We start from the raw sequence: 16404 nt of genomic DNA, 5'->3' as shown, positions 1-16404 counted from the left end.
TCTAGAACACTCTTTTAAAAGAGGCATTTCAGTAAAGAGATTTTACAAGTCCAAAATGAAAAAGTGAGGACATACTCAAGCTTCATGAAGCTGTGTGATTAAATGAATAATAGCAACAAAAATAAATCTGAGAATTGAGAAATGTGCTGGAAAAGTTTTCCAATACTATTCTTGCTTGTATCTAGCTCCATTATACAGTTTAAATTCAGCCAAATTTTTAAAGTATTTGTTAAACAGTTCCCGCATGTGACATATGTTTCCAAGATACTTCTGACATTGATATGAGAGATTATAAAACATTTAGAAATGAAAATGTTACTCTCCAACAAAAAACACCATAACTTCCAAGCTTCTTCTGAATTCATAAGATGGAAAAACATTTGGAAAATAGTAGCTTTCCATTTTAAAATGTTCAAATAATATACTTGAAAACAAAAAAAGAGTCATTGTTCAAGGCAAGAAGGAGACAAGCCTAAATAAAATAAGATCCTAAAATTAACTCTAGAGATTATTACTTCTCCTTTGCAGTCTCACTCCTATTTACTCCATAATAAGTAAACTGTTTTACCCCTTCAGCTGGGAAGGATAGTTTTTACCCCACCGAGATAACAGTTCCACGCTGCAGTGCCTGCCGAGCAAGAAACACATCAATGTGAAGGAGCATCAGCTCTTTCTACCAAACAAAGTATATGCAAGACTTGATTTGCAATGCATTAATTTAGGAACTCGGTGGAGAGGCTCCTACTGTACCTAGCTGATCTAAACTTGAGCTCATGGTAACACTGCACAAAGCTGTGGTAGATGAAAGTGATAGGTAATGCCAACAGAACAATTCCACTGACAACACAAACTCCTCCAAGAATTCTTCCAGGCATTGTGATAGGATACATATCTCCATAGCCAACTGTAGTCATAGAGATAATCACCCACCAGCAGGCAGCAGGGATGCTGGCGAAGTCCTTGTTGGATGCTTCCAGGTCCAACCCATGTTCAAGAAGCTGAGAAAGTGCACTAAAGATTGCCATGGCAACACAAATGAAGACAAGTAACATAACCATCTCTCGGTAACATCGTTTGAGAGTCAAACCAAGTGTCTGAAGACCAATGAAGTGACGGGCAAGCTTAATCACCCAAAAAATCCGCATCATTCTAAGCACCCTCAAGGTGACTCCAGCCCTCTGGAGCTGGGAGTTCTCGCCCGTAAATACTGTCATTAACACGGAGATGTAATACGGCGTGATTGCCAGCAAGTCAATGATGTTCAGGGGTCTCTTGACGAACTCACACTTGTTTTTGGAGACGATGAACCTCACGATGCACTCTGCAGTGAACCAACCTATGCAGATGGCTTCAATTATCCTGTCAAGAGAACAAAAGAAGAACCGATCATTTTATTTTTAAGCATTTTAATAGCTCTTAGAGTTTTTCAGACAGTACTATACTAACATATTAATTCAGTTACTTATTCCAGAAAACATAAAGGACAGACAGCATCACCAACATCATCAGACCCACTAGGACGCAACAGAACAACAAATACTACAGCTCAAATGAAAAGTAAACTTGAGAAAGTTCTTATTTACATACTGCATGTAAAACCACTGATTTTTTTGTTTTGCTTGTCACTAATACTTAAAACCTATTTCTTATTTTGTGAAATTGAAATGAACTTATAACTCAGCCAACCTCAATGTGACACGTCACGTACCCTGAGAGGGCACTGATTCTCAGCTGTGATGTCAGTTATGACACTGGTCAGAGGACTTTGTTCCTGTACTGCAGACGTACCCCCGTTTTCAATGATGCACTTCTTGGTAAATTAGAGTGAACGCAAGATCATTTCTCAAAATGGTACTCTGCCACCTCTGCCTATAGGCTTGGTGTGGGAGACGCGAGGCTGAGCCAGCTCTCCGGGCTTGGCAGGACCACCGTGCCCTCGCCAGCTGAGCAGTGCCGTCCCCGGGGCTGTCACAGTGCAGACAAGGCTGCGGACTCTTGCGCTGGAGCAAAACAGTTACCAGGATGAATTTTCCCAAAGACCCCGTTTGCTTTCCATAGCGATTTTTATGCAACATACATTTTTTAAAGGGCACACGTTAGTTAGAACAGTATTTACCAACCTTTCCACACCACGGCACGCACACGCACATCAGGGTAATATTTACATAATGTACCGGCGCCAAGGAGTTATGTTCTTAAAGTGGAAGCCGCCTGTCTGGGGGCTCTGGCCACTCACCGTTGCCCACAGTCCCGAGGCTGGGAAAATGAAATCTCAGCACACTAGTCAGGAAACCTTGATCCAGAATAAGAGGCAATTCTAAGGTAAATTTTAATTAAATTACATTTTAGATTTAAAGTAAGTTATAATTATTACACCATCATTCATGTTTTCCCACATAATTCTTTCCCATCGCTGACCTAGGCCCAAACATCAGAAGGACAACAGAGAGAGAAGAAATTGGAGTAGGGGAGATGGTAAGGCCCGTGGGGCAACATTTTGTAAAGAATTCCTCAAAGTGCAGTCACAGAACACAAGCGGTACTGAAGTTACTTGGGGAAATGAACATGTAAAATTAACCATGTTCCCCCTACTGTGACATTCGCAGGGCTTTAAAGATCAATTTTATTTCTTATTTGAATATGTAGTATATTCATGTAGTTCAAATTTAAAAGGTGAAAACAGCCTTGATTCGTGTGGCTCAGTGGACTGAGTGCCAGCCTATGAACCAAAGGATTACTGGTTCGAATCCCAGACAGGGCACATGTCTGGGTCACAGGACAGGTCCCCAGTAGGGGGAGCACATGAGGCAACCACACACTGATGTTTCTCTTCCCCTTTCTCCTTCCCTTCCCCTCTTTAAAAAAAAATGAAGAATTTTTTAAAAAATTTAAAATGTGAAAACAGAGGCTACAAAGAAAATTCTCCCTCTCAGCCCATTCCCCAGGCACCCAGTTTCCCAGTCTTCACGCCAGTCACCAAACCCTCAGGGCACTGTCTGTAGAAGCGACAGCCACTGACCACCAAGACCCTGGAAACCCAAGTAGATTACTGTCCTGTGGCTGCTGTTAAAAATCACCACAAATTTGATGGCATAAAAATAACAGAAAAGTATTCCCCCCTAGTTCTAGAGGCCAGAAGTGCAATCAGCATCCCTGGGCCAATGCCGAGCCCTAGGAGGCCACACTCCCGTCGGAGGGTCTGGGAGAGAGTCCACTCCCCGCCTCTTCCAGCCTCTGGTGGCTGTGGGCATTCCTTGGCTGGCAGCCAGTCATTGTAATCTCTGTCTCCAGGGCCCTGCTGCCTCCTCCTCCTCCTCTGTCGCTGTGTCAGATCTCCCCCTGCGTGCTTCTCATGGAGATGCACGTGACAGCATTTACAGCCTGGTGCGATCATCAGGATAATCCCACCATCTCAAGAGCCTTAATTTAACCACATCTGGACCACCCCTTTTGCCCTGTATGACAACACCTACAGGTTCCAGGGATTAGGATCTGGTATCTTTGGGGGCAAAAACTTACCACACAAAGTCAGCAGCTGAAGTCACATTATCTGCATCATCTGTCCCTCTGCTCATGGACCCCATGACTCTGCGGTTGGCGGTGCTTTCCCTGTCCCCACCAGAGTATCAGGAAAAGCTGCTGCCATGACAGCCTCTGTGAACCTGGTGGCTTAGAAAACTGGGAGCAATGAAACTTGGCAGATCGAGAGAAGAAGCTGCATTTGTTTTCAGTAACACTTCTCCCTGGTAATGCTCATCAAATATTCCGTATGTCCCCCACATTTCCAGCCCCCTTGCAGTTAGGCAGGGTCATATAACCAGGTCTGACAGATGAGCGGTTTGCCAAATGATTCTGTCACTTTGGGGCAGGAGCACAGAAGAAGTGCTGATTCTCTTCCCTGCCATGGCAACCTGCAAGGCCTGTGCCCTGCGAAATGGCTACGAGATGGCGGGGCCCCTGTGAGCTCAAGTCCCCGAGCGTCTGGGCAGAGAAGAACCCGACTCCGATTGGACCTGATGTGTGAGCAACAAATAAATCGTTGCTGGGTTAAGCCACTGAGATTTCTAAATGGGTTGCAATCCTAGGTAATAAACTGGTAAATACAGTAAGATCCGCACACGGTAGTAACAGTAATGGTTTTCTTGCAGTGACTACAGTTAAAATGTCACCAGTTCACCAGCTAACGTGAAGGGACAAGGGACGTGAGCAGGAGCAATGCACCTGCTCCCGCTCTGAGGGAGGCCCCTCGCCTCTCACGTGGCAGAGTTGCCTTGGTCCCCTAAGGGCTGTCCTGGCAATAAAATCCTAAGATTCTATTAAATTAAGAAGAGTAGAAATTTTAATTGTGCCAGAAATACCAGAACATTTTCTGTTTAATTATTTCGACCAGCAGCCACAGTTGTTCAGCTTGAAAAGGAGGAAACCCACAAGGTGCAGGATGATCCCTCAGTAGGAGAATTTCAAAGGGGTAAATGCCTCTATAACGAAGCCCCCTGGGCTCTTCCTGCCCACCCCCCAAGTCAGATGCAGGTTAGTCGGAATTCCACACTAAAGGGATGAATCAGCGGGAAGCCCAGGCATCCCTCTCTCACCTAGGACTTTGCCAAGGCAGTCTCCAACAGCAAACACCGCTAAGCCTGCCAAAATCCCCCGTGTTTCCAGCGGCACTCTTGCCAATGCCACCACCGACGACTGCCGGGGAACCGAGTGCTGTTTCCTGAGCCCCAGAGCCAATGGTTGGGTACTCCCAAAGGAGAGTGCCACGAAAAACAAATAGAAGAACTAAAGGAGATAACTGGGGAACATATTTTTTGGAAGCCCATTCTAATTCCTTAGAGGCCCCAACTATGGAAGGTCATGGATTCAAGGCTGACAAAAATGTTTACCCCTTATCGAGGCCTTTCAGTTGGGCACTGTGCTGGGCACTTCACAGACACCATCTCATTTAATCCTTTCCCAGAATCCCAGAAAGTGGGCATTTCCCCTACTATCTCCATTTTACAGAGGACAAAACCGAGGCTGGGAAATTAAACACCTTTTCCAAGGTCACACAGCTAAAACATGATAGCGGCACATGTAATGAGTCTCGGGTCTACGGGGTTTTGAAGTTCTAAGGAACCCCAGAAAGACTAATAATTTTATGACAATGTTCAGTGTTAATATTAAATGATACGTGTCAAACAGCAGCATTTTTCAACCTGTCGGTTCTTAACCCATTAATGGATCAAAACTGACATTTTTCAGAAATTACATGGAAAATACCAGAGTACAGCGAAGTGTTCTGCAGGATTGCTCCTCCCTACAACCCCCGCCTCTGGCTGTCCTTGCTTTTTCTGCTTTCCCCGCGGCAGGCAGGCGGGCAGGCAGGCAGTGGGGGCCACACGGCTCTCTCCCGTGCCTGAATACACTGGGCTCTGCGCCTCCTCCCCGCACGCACTGCAGTTTCTCCTCTGTCGTTCCTCTGACCCCTGTTGCTCAGCCAACACAGGCACCAGACCCATACACTTTCTTAACAGATGAACAGGGACCAACGACCCTCTACAAAGAAACAGCCAAGTTCTCGACCGTGTATCCAAGGACCCCACCGCTCGCTCTGCTACGGCAGGGGGCTACTCATTGTCCATCAATCTCCATCAAAGATCAGAATGTGTTTCCGTGAAAACTCCCAGACAATTACTCCAAATAATCCTTACCTCCTTGACCACTTTCTGGCATAATCAATTCTATTTTCAACCCCAAAACATGAATTAAGTGCATTTTGGTAGAACCTGAGGTACAGGCATACCTGAAAGACATTGCAGGCCTGGTCCCAGACCACCCTAACAAAGAAAGTACCACAGTAAGTAAGGCCAGTTGTAATTGCTTTGCTGGTGGAGGGTCTTGCCTTCAGTTTGTAAAAACAAACAAACAAACAAACAAACAAACAAACAAACAAACAAAAAAACAAAAAAAACCCCAACACCTTTTGAAGCACTGTGAAGCAAAGTGCAATAGAATGGGGTATGCCTGTAGTATGTATATATCTACTAAGTGTGACTTAGTGGAGATGAATTCTAAAACCTAAGAAAGAAACGGTGACGATACTTTGTCCATGTGGCAGTTTTTAACTCTTTGAGATGGAGAACTGAGACCATTCATCACACAAAAGAAAACAGAACGGTACCATCACAAGCCAGCAGGTATGCAGCCCCCTGAGCCTACAGCCAATTCCACGCCCACAGCCACTTCCCCCCTCAAGTGTTATTTTGAAATGAATCTCAGATGTAGGCATGTGTTCCAGAACCCTCTCTCATCCTCCCTGCCTGGTGGGTCAACCAAGTGTTCACAAAGGAGGCGAGAAATGTCCCTGACTTCAGTCTGGGTCTGTTGAGACAGGCCAGGTCCAGCCAGTCCTGGGGTAAGGGTGGGATGAATATCCCCATCAACTTGGATGTGATTCCAAGCTCATGGAGCACACATGCATTCACCACACAATAAAGCTTATGAGTGCCTACTGTAGACCAGGCTCTTCAGAGTCCCCAGGAGGCCTAGAAGGATGAACTAAAGACAGAACTTAACTATAGTTACTAAGATGTTATTACTGGACAAGATGGATGCAGGGTACACTGAAATTCTGTGTACTATTTTTGCGACTTTTTTAAATAAAGGTGATTGTAATTTCTTTCTTTTTTTAAAGATTTTATTTACTTATTTTTAGAGAGGGAAGGGAGGGAGATAGAGAGAGAGAGAAACATCAATGTGCAGTTGCTGGGGGTTATGGCCTGCAACCCAGGCATGTACCCTGGCTGGGAATCGAACCTGCGAACACAGGTTCGCAGCCTGTGTTCAATCCACTGAGCTATGCCAGCTACGGCTGCGACTTCTTCTAAGTATCAAGTTATTTCAAAACAAAAACTTTAAAACAACAAAAGTTGGCAACTTAGGGAAAGGCAAGACATCCCCTCCTGACAACAACCTTACCCATATAAACTCAAATATAAAACGAAGACAGTGATAAATGCTGTAGTCAATGTACACTGAGTTCAGAAGAAGGATAGTTTCCCTTCATCTGGGGGCTGATGAGAGGCTTCTTTGATAAAGTGGCAAGTTAATTACAGGGAGGGGCACAAGTAGGGTTAGAGTTGTTCGTATGGAAAATAATATAATAATTAGTAAATAATAATCCAAGAGTAAACCCTGTGTTTCAGGTACTCAAAACTGTAAACTTACTTTTGCCTCCCCCTGTGTTCTGGAAAGATCAGCACAAGCAAAGTCAGGAAAGCGCTGAGTAAATTTGATGTAGTGAAAGCAATTACATTTAAAAAGTTAAAAAAAAAAAAGAAAGCAGCAGCAGCAGCCTAAGGGAGGTAGCAAGTAATAAAGATAATAAAGATGGAAAGGTAAATTGGAGCCCAAAGTTGATTTGATGGCAACAACAGTGGGTACCATTTATTGAAATAACTGCGATGAGGCTGATGCTTTCAATATACCATGTCATATACAGAGGTAAATATGACCCGGAAAAGAAGCCAGGTTATTAACAGTGTTTATTCAAGGAGAAAGAAAGCAGGTAGAGGGTTTGTAAAAGTAGAAATCCACCTTTTTTTTTTAACCAAAAGCATCTTTAATTCTTTCACAAATATTAACTATATGATTTTAAAAATAACTTACATAACCAAACAGTCGTTGGTTCAATTCCCAGTCAGGGCACATGCCTGGGTAGCAGACCAGGCCCCCAGTTAGGGGCACACGAGAGGCAACCACATATTGATGTTTCTCTCCCTCTCTTTCTCCTTCCCTTCCCCTCTCTCTAGAAATAAATAAATAAAATCTTTTAACAAGAATATTCTTTTATTTTTATATAAGAGGATAACTTTTACATATGTTATTATTAGTCTTCAGGGCCCACAAGTTGGCCGTCACTATTGCATTATCCCTACTTTACAAACACGCTCCAGGCTAAGTCCGTGGCCTGGCTGGGATGCTGGGGGGGCAGCGTGAACGTCTCTGCCGGGGGGAGAGACTGAAGACAGATGGTCTGCTTAGGGGACCACTAAAATATTCAAACACAAACGCAAAGGCCACACACCAAGCAGTGACCGTGGGAAAAAGAAGAGGCACGCAGGCAGAAAAGCACCATAGTGCTCAGAGAACGTGGGGCCTGGCTTGGCCACAAAGTGAGGTGTGCAGCGGGAAGAGGGCGTGGCTGCAGGAATTGTGGTTGGGTGTGTACACTGAAGCTTTATGGCAAAGCTGGTGGGTTTTGAAAGTCAAGTTACAGCTTTAAAGGCAAAGGGAACCCATTAAAGATCTGGCTACAGGTGGCTTCATTCATTCAATAAGCATTTCTTAAGAGGTTACTATGCGCCAGGCATATTGCCAGGCCAGCAGGTGGGGAAGAGGCCAAGTGTGCTGTGAGAACAGCCATCAGGCAGGAGGTAATGGGATGACTGGGGGATGATGGGAAGAAAAGGAAATGAGATGATGTGGCACGGATGTCGGAAGCCTTCAACAAGGCCCTGTCCTGGCTGGCTGGGAAGGGCAGAGAGTCATGGGTACAAGCATGTGGGCTGACGCCCACCGCTCAGCAGACATTCATCACCACCGGGAGCCTCCTGGAGAGGTACGAGGGTCAGAGGAAGCCAGACAGAGCCCCCGAGACTGTCCCTTTATTTATTTAAAGGCAAGTGAAGAGAGGAAAACTACCCAGAAAAATCTTATTACAAGGGAGGCCACTCTGAACCATTCTCTTTCCTTAACAACATCTTTTCAGAGCAAAAGTACATAAAGAATTTCATCAGCATCGGCTTCAGTGTTCCTGTGCGTTACCCTGCAGTCGAGGACTTTGGCTCTGGGCCGACTGTGCAGAAACCACCGTGGTTCTGTATATGACTCACCTGAGGCTCTCAAAGTCGAGGCCATCAGGGTAGTTTCTCTTCACCTGATGCTAACGAATGTGTTTTTAGAAGACTACTGTATCCTAGGTGGTCACACGAGTAGAGAGTCCAAAATCTATGGCTCTGATTGTTACTTCTGAAACACTCCCCAGAGACGACAGCGTCCATCAGCACCTGTCCGCCTTTCCAGGCACCTGTGGTCTCCACTCCAAGTGGGCCCCCCTTCCCCCTGCAGGTACAGTGATCTCTCCCAGCACCTTCACCTCTACCCCAGAGGGACATAAACTCATCTAAATAGTGCTACAAGAAAACCAGTCTCTTCATGAGAATCCATCCCCATTCCCTAGAACTGCCAGATGGGTTCTACTCCGTTTTTATTTAATTGGCAATTCATTAGTAGAAGAATTATGAAACTAGAAGGAATATCAAGAGACCATCTTCCTTTTCAGACAAGATCATCTTTAAAAACTGATATCTATTCTTTTTCTTTAATAGCATTGTGTTATTTTGATGTCAATATAGTTTTTACCTAAAGAGCTGCTCAGAAAATGAATTTCAAAAGAATGGTATTTCTCAAATGAGGTATTTCATGCTAATATCATTATTTGCTAGTTTTTAAAAGATTTTATTTATTTATTTTTAGAACAGAGGGGAAGGGGAGGAGAAAGAGAGGGAGAGAAATATCAATGTGTAGTTGCCTCTCACATGCCCCCTACTGGGGACCTGGCCTGTGACCCAGGCATGTGCCCTGACTGGGAATTGAACTGGCAACTCTTTGGTTCTCAGGCCGGTGCTCAATTGACTCAGCCACACAAACCAGGGTATTTGCTATTTTTTAAGCACAGGTAAATATGTCCAGAGCTCAACTTAGTTATTTTTGCTTAATTAGTGTGTACCAGATACTCACATGCAAACCTCAGAACATAAATGATACTTCTTCACATACAAAGTTTCCAACACACACACAAATAAAAAATTTAATTAATTATAGGGATAGTTAAAAATATCCACTTGTAAGTCTTTTCAAACAACAAGCTAAGCATTTTATAAAACATTCACAGCACTAAAAGCGACATATCTCAGCTCCCCGTCAATTCTCAGCTCCCCATCTGGAGTTACTGACTCCCAACTATCATCAGATAAAAGCTGAGTTCATGATCAGGTCATCCAAGGCTCCAGATCACGCTCATGCCACTCCTGCTTTGGACCATCTGCTCCAATGTAAGATTTTCTCAGGCCTCTGGCCTTTGCACATCTATCCCTCTTTCTTGGCTAATAGCAACCAGACCTTCAAGTCTGAGCTGAAGCATCACCATCCTTGGAAAGCCTCAAGGCTTTCTAGTTCCCTAGCATGGCAGGGCTTCTCCTGTGTCCCCCAGACAGCCAGCATGTATCTCTAGCACAGTGCAGATCACACTGCATGCTGGCTGTACATTTGCTGTGTCTCCCCAGGCCGCGGGAGAACTGGGCTCTGTGTGTGTGTGTATCTCTTTTAAGACACTATATTGGCCTAGTTATGACACTTAATCCAACAAATGTTGTTTGAATAAATGAATGGTGTAATAAACTTTATTAGTGAGTGCAGCTGCTTTATCAGTCTCATAAAATATTTATGAGAAAATGATGTATTTGTTGTGTTGATTTCTTAAAAATTAAAAATAATGCATTACCATCCTTCATACCACACACTAAAATTAATGACATGGAAAACAGTCCTAAAGGTAAAAGCTAAACCTGTAAAGATTTCAGAAGAAAACACAGGAATCATCTTTGTTACTGGGCAGTAGGCTAAATTTCTTATGCAGGACACAAAAGCAGTCATTGTGAAATAAAATACTGATAAATTAGACTTTATCAAAATTTAAAAATTCCAAAATTTTTTTAAAACTTCAGTACAGTGGGGGGGGGGCCTGGGATGGGAGTAAAAGAAAACTGTACTTGAAACAACAATTTAAAAAATGTTATCAAAAAAATGTTCCTGCCCTTTGACTCCATTAATTATAATAATAAGAAATTCTAAATTACTTACATGTCAATAAATAATAAAAACAATAAAAATTGGGAAAAAACTTCAGTACAGTGAAAATGAAGGTAAGCCAGAGACTAGAGGAAAATAGTCACAAAACATTTATCTGTCAAAGCCCTGGCTGGTGTGGCTCAGTGGACTGAGTGCCAGCCTGCGAACCAAAGGGTCTCTGGTTCAATTCCCAGGCAGGGCACATGCCTGGGTTGCAGGCCAGGTTCCCATTGGGAGGCATGCAGGAAGCAACTACACATTGATGTTTCTCTCCCTCTCTTTCTCCCTCCCTTCCCCTCACTCTAAAAATAAGTAAATAAAATCTTGTTTAAAAATTGAATTAAAAAATTAAAAGGAGAGATTTTTTTCCTGAAAGTTTAGGCCAAAAACGTGGGCGCGCATTATACACAGGAGCATGTTATACACAGCAAAATACGGTATTTAAAAATGAGCGCATTTCATTGTATGTAAATTATATCTCAATAAAATTGATTTTTAAACAAAAAACCAAGATACTTCACACCAGCCAGATTAGCAAAAGTTTTAAAGTCTGACAACGTGTAGAAATGATGAGGACTGAGCAACAGACTCTTACTACTGACAAAAGAAGCAATCAGTACAACTCCTCTGCAGAGCTGTTAGCAACATCTGGGAGAGACGTGCACACCTTCCAGTACAGTACCTCCAGTCCTAGGAGATGCGTTAAACGGATTCTCCTCTGTGTGCATTGAGACGTGAACAAAACCATTTATTGCAGCACCACTGTAACAGCAAAATTTCCACGGACAGCAGAACAAATGAATCAATACTCATTACATTATAGTTGCAATGAAGAGGTTATAGAGCAGCTGCTATCAACATGTGAGCATCTAAACAAAATACAGTTGAGCTAAAACATCAGGCCGCAGATTCCACTGATGACACCACTTCACAAAACAATGGTTTTAAGTCTACAAAAACAATCCTATACTTCTTAAACAATCCAGACACATATGCAAGCATATATAAAAAGTACTTTTAAATTTGTGGAAATAGCTTCCAAGTCAGGAAAGTGTCTATTTCTGTGGGAAAAGAAGAGATTTCAGTGGGAAAGAGGCACTCAGGGGACCCAACTGTTTTTTTTAAGCTCTCATTTCTTATGCTGGCGTACACGGGCGTTCATTGTGCTATAATCTGTATTTTTCACATGCCTGAAGGACTCTGTAATTGTATGATACCTAATTTCCTCTTCCTACCTTTGTAAGAAAAAAAAAGGAAATAAAAGAAAACATGTTTCTTTGATTTCACAGATTGTTTTGTTCTGCTGCTTAAGTTTTTGGTAGCTGTCGTCAAGGAAAACACATTTTGATTGGCATCAAGAAGTCTACTTTTTTAATGTTTTAAGTTTTGCTTTATTTTTAATAGTCTCTCATATTTAAAAATCTTCAAGGCATTTGCTGTATGCCTTAAAACACCAACATTTAATTAAATTATACAGATTTTAATTGAAAAATAGGGACAATTTATTTTAAAAGCCCCATGTATATTATACTGTTACCTGGAAAAACTTTATTTTTATCTTTATAGAGACTGAAAATGCTGCTCTTTCTTTCACTTGTTCTTAAATGGCACGTGTAAAAATAACTATCAATTAAATCCAATGTGGTCCTTAATTTAGTTCTTGGGATGTGAGTCAAAGTCCCCCACACACCATCCACACGCCCAAAGGCGAAGTTGCTGCCACACAGAAAGCAACGGAGCTTCAGCCAAGAACAGCCGCTCTGGATGGGGATGGTTTCCAACTCGCTCTCGTGTTCTGTGGCCCAGTCCATCACCTGACTTCTGTACTGCCTCTACCTGTAACCTGACATGCTAGTGACCTCAGAGTGTTTTGTCTAAACAAGACAACTCGCACGTTGTCGGGCATGCAGTGGGGAGCCCTGTAATATTTACTTCACCCACCCCCATCTCACGCACACCAGGTAATGTGCACACATACACAGGTCCTCACAAGATGGCATGCAGACGAGTCACACTGCTCCAAAGGGTTGCCTTTAAAGTGTCACAAATGAAAATGTTCCTTTTTCCTCAAAACATGTTATGTCACATCACACAACCATATTCATGGTGACCATAAATTAACACACATTATTAGTAAATAAACAGGTGGATAAAATCCTGTCACGAAGTGTTCTACTAATTGGCATTTTATCAAAGCCAAAAACTTAATGTTGTCTCCCAGGCATTTCAGCATTGCTACTTAGGGTTTAAATGCTCCGCTCCCTGAAATGCATCCTGACCCCTGCTTGTAAAGATACAGTTACTTACTGTGTCACCTGGGGAGCTGCTGCCCCAGCTGGTGCCCTCTCCCTGACTTCCTGACACTTTGTGACAACACGAGGGGAGACCCCCCAAAAGCCTGAATTAATTTTTTTTAAAAATTGTGTATTTATTCTTACATGTTTACATTTCAGTCACCTTCAAAGTACTCTCCATTTGATGCAATACACCTATCGAGACATTTTTTCCACTGCTCAAAACAGTTTTTGAACTCATAGGCTTTGATGCTTTTAGCGCTTCTGCCGGTTTTTTGTTTCATCTCTTCCACATCAGCAAAATGTTTCCCTTTGAGGACTTTTTCATCCGGGAAAACAAAAAAAAGTTGGTTGGAGGTGAAATTGGATGAATAAGAAGGGTGGAGCACGAGGGTCAAAAACTGCTGGACATTCAGCCCTGGCTGGTGTGGCTCAGTGGACTGAGGGGCCAGTTCGACTCCCAGTAGGGCACATGCCTGGGTTGCTGGCCGGGTCCCTGGTGGTGAGGGGTGCACGAGAGGCAACCACACATTGATGTTTCTCTCCCTTTTTCTCCCTCCCTTCTCCTCTCTAAAAATAAATAAGTAAAGTCTTTTAAAAATTTTAAAAACTGCTGAGCATTCAGCACAGTGTGAGCAGGTGCAGTCGTAAATCATCTATCATGAATTGGGCAAAGGTGGTGACAGTCTTCAAAAACGCCAGTTAGTACACTGATACAGATGGGTTCCTAAAACACTCATCCAGCCTGTACTACAAAGGGCCCACCCACCAGAAGATAATTCTAGGTTTTCTGGGTGCCCCTATAGGAAGCAATGTAGTCTCCCAAAACAATCCTGGCAGCTCTTCCCTGCCTCTAGCCCACTTGAACACAGTGGTCCCCAAACTTTTGGCTCATGCGACCCATGAAAGAATTTAGGAAAACTATGTATCACCCTTGGACATTTTTATTTTGACACTTGACAATTTTAAAGTTAAAACACCTACAAAGCATGCAAATTCTGCCATGTTGTAAATATTTAAAATATTTGTCAGACTGTTACATCACTTTTTTAAAGTGTCTAATGAATCCAAATACTTTTGTGTTTTCATACAGCCCACAAACTCTCCTTTTAAACACATGCTAACAGCCCTGGCCAGTGTGGCAAGGCTGGAGCGTCGGCCAGTGCACCGAATGGCTGGCGCCCGATTCCCAGACAGGGCACATGCCGCGGTTGTAGGTTTGACCCCTGGTCTAGGGGCATACAAGAGGCAACGATCATGCTTCTCTCTCTGTCTCTCTCCCCTTCCTCTCTAAAATCAATGTGTATTTCTTTATTTTAATTACACTAACAAACCCCTCTTTAACGTAATTGTACATTTTTATAACTTTCTTATAAAACTCGCATTTCCATTCCATTTCTTCAATATAATTTTGCTCTACTGTAATATATTTTCACGTATATGTAATATATGCTTGAAGAACTTTAAATATCCTATCATACTTCTCTGCAGTATCAAAAATTATGCTTATATCTTTAATTTTCTTCATTACCTATTTACCTGTAACTTAACTTGCTATATAGTCTGTTATTTTTTGTTGAGTTATTACAAAATTCAGTATATAACTAAACAAAAGGTAAGATTTTGTTTGAACTGTATCTTCAGGTTTTTTTTTTCTTTTCAACTAGTTCATGTCTTTTCAGCAGGTGAATATTTTATGGCCAAATTAATAAATGAATATTTCTCATGTCATTGGTAGAATGATATAGATTCAGCTTCATTTCTATTCCTATTCTTTTTCTTTTTTATTGAATTTACTGGGGTAACATTGGTTAATAAAAATATATAGGTTTCAAGTGTACAATTCAATAATACATCATTTGAATATTATATTCCTGTTTGTTTTTACAGATAAAAGAGCTGAAAATCCTTACTTAAACAAGTAGAGGAAAATGGAAGGACTTGTATTATAGGAATGTTATTCAATTCCCTTTGCCTCCTTCCAAGTATATGCAAAAATATCACATTTTGATTATCAAAAATTCTTTCTACACCTATATAGTATTTCTACAGAAAAGCTTTGACTTGAACATAATTATGATGAAACCATCAGACAAGTTCAAGTTAAGGGGCATCTACAAAACAACTGGCCTGGGTCTCAAAAGCATCGATGTTAAACGATACTCTGAGTGCAATCACTGTATTGCTGGACAGGACAGCGTCCCGATCGTCAGAAGGTAAGTGCTGACGTATTTAGGGATCAAGTGTCGAGATGTTTGCATCCAACTCTCAAATGTTTCAGCAGAGAAGTAATAATTGTAGACAGACCAACAGATCAAATCAAGAATAATTACTGTTATATGATGATGATAGACAAAATGAGGCAAAATCTTCACAATAGGGGAATCTGAGTGAAAGCCATAAGGCTGTTCATCATATTTATCTTGCAACTTTCCTATAGATGTGATATTTATAAAATTAAAAATTGAGGTGAAATTATTTTTAATGGTTTATATGTTGTGAAATCAATCAGATTCTTCACATTTGTTAAAAGCAAACACCGCCAGTCCCCTAACTTGCAGTCAGATCTGCTGCCCAAAATTAGAGTCACTCACTTTCTCACTTCCTAGGAAGCACTGCAGAAAGAAACGAAACAAAGAAAACAGAAACCACTTAGACCAAGACGTAGCCAGTGACTGCTGAATACACCAGGTCCTCTTCTACTTTGAGGCACAAGTTCTACACCTGATTATATTAGAAAGGGTTGGGATATTAAAATATTTCAGTACATTTGTCAACACAACATTTTTAATTAAATGTTTATATCTGATCACATGCTTTCAATATATTTTCATCAAAATGCTGGAACTGTACCTAGCTTATTCAGCTTGTGGAAAACGCCCACAAGGTAACTAAATGAGCAAAGTCAACACTCACTATTAAACCAATCATTCAAATCAGATGTACTTTTCTAAGGAAGAGACTAATTTATTTTTTTCAATTCAAATGCTGTGAAAATAGTGTATTTCTCTATGACAACCTTCTTACTTTTGAACTGTACCACACAGAGGGAAAGAGAAGGAGGGAGGGATGGGGGAAAGAGGAAGAGCGAACGTGAAGACAAAGAAAAGATGATGGAGCATTGTTGTGAGCCTGCTGGCCGGATGAAGTAAGGTCCTGCTGGATACTTTCTTATAGATCTTCCTGATTCTCTGGGTATTTCCTACCAATGTCCTCT

The 16404-nt window shown here is 42.0% G+C and overlaps 1 protein-coding gene across 2 annotated transcripts in view; it reads right to left on the bottom strand.

Annotated features, from left to right (window-relative positions):
- Nucleotides 1-310: 310 nt before the first annotated feature.
- KCNG3 (potassium voltage-gated channel modifier subfamily G member 3) overlaps nt 311-16404 on the bottom strand; it is a 30242-nt gene continuing 14148 nt past the window's right edge. For both annotated transcript variants that reach the window (XM_045828347.1, XM_045828348.1), the window contains exon 2: nt 311-1359. In XM_045828347.1, the coding sequence (XP_045684303.1) occupies nt 714-1359 (646 nt within the window). In that variant the 3' untranslated portion in view covers nt 311-713. The remainder of the gene's footprint in view (nt 1360-16404) is intronic.

Source organism: Phyllostomus hastatus, unplaced genomic scaffold (assembly GCF_019186645.2).
Source record: "Phyllostomus hastatus isolate PE091 unplaced genomic scaffold, TTU_PhHast_1.1 phas_scaffold_78, whole genome shotgun sequence".
In the NCBI taxonomy this organism is placed as follows: Eukaryota; Metazoa; Chordata; class Mammalia; order Chiroptera; family Phyllostomidae; genus Phyllostomus; species Phyllostomus hastatus.
Note: the sequence above shows the minus strand (reverse complement) of the source record. Positions and strands in the feature narration are given on the sequence as shown.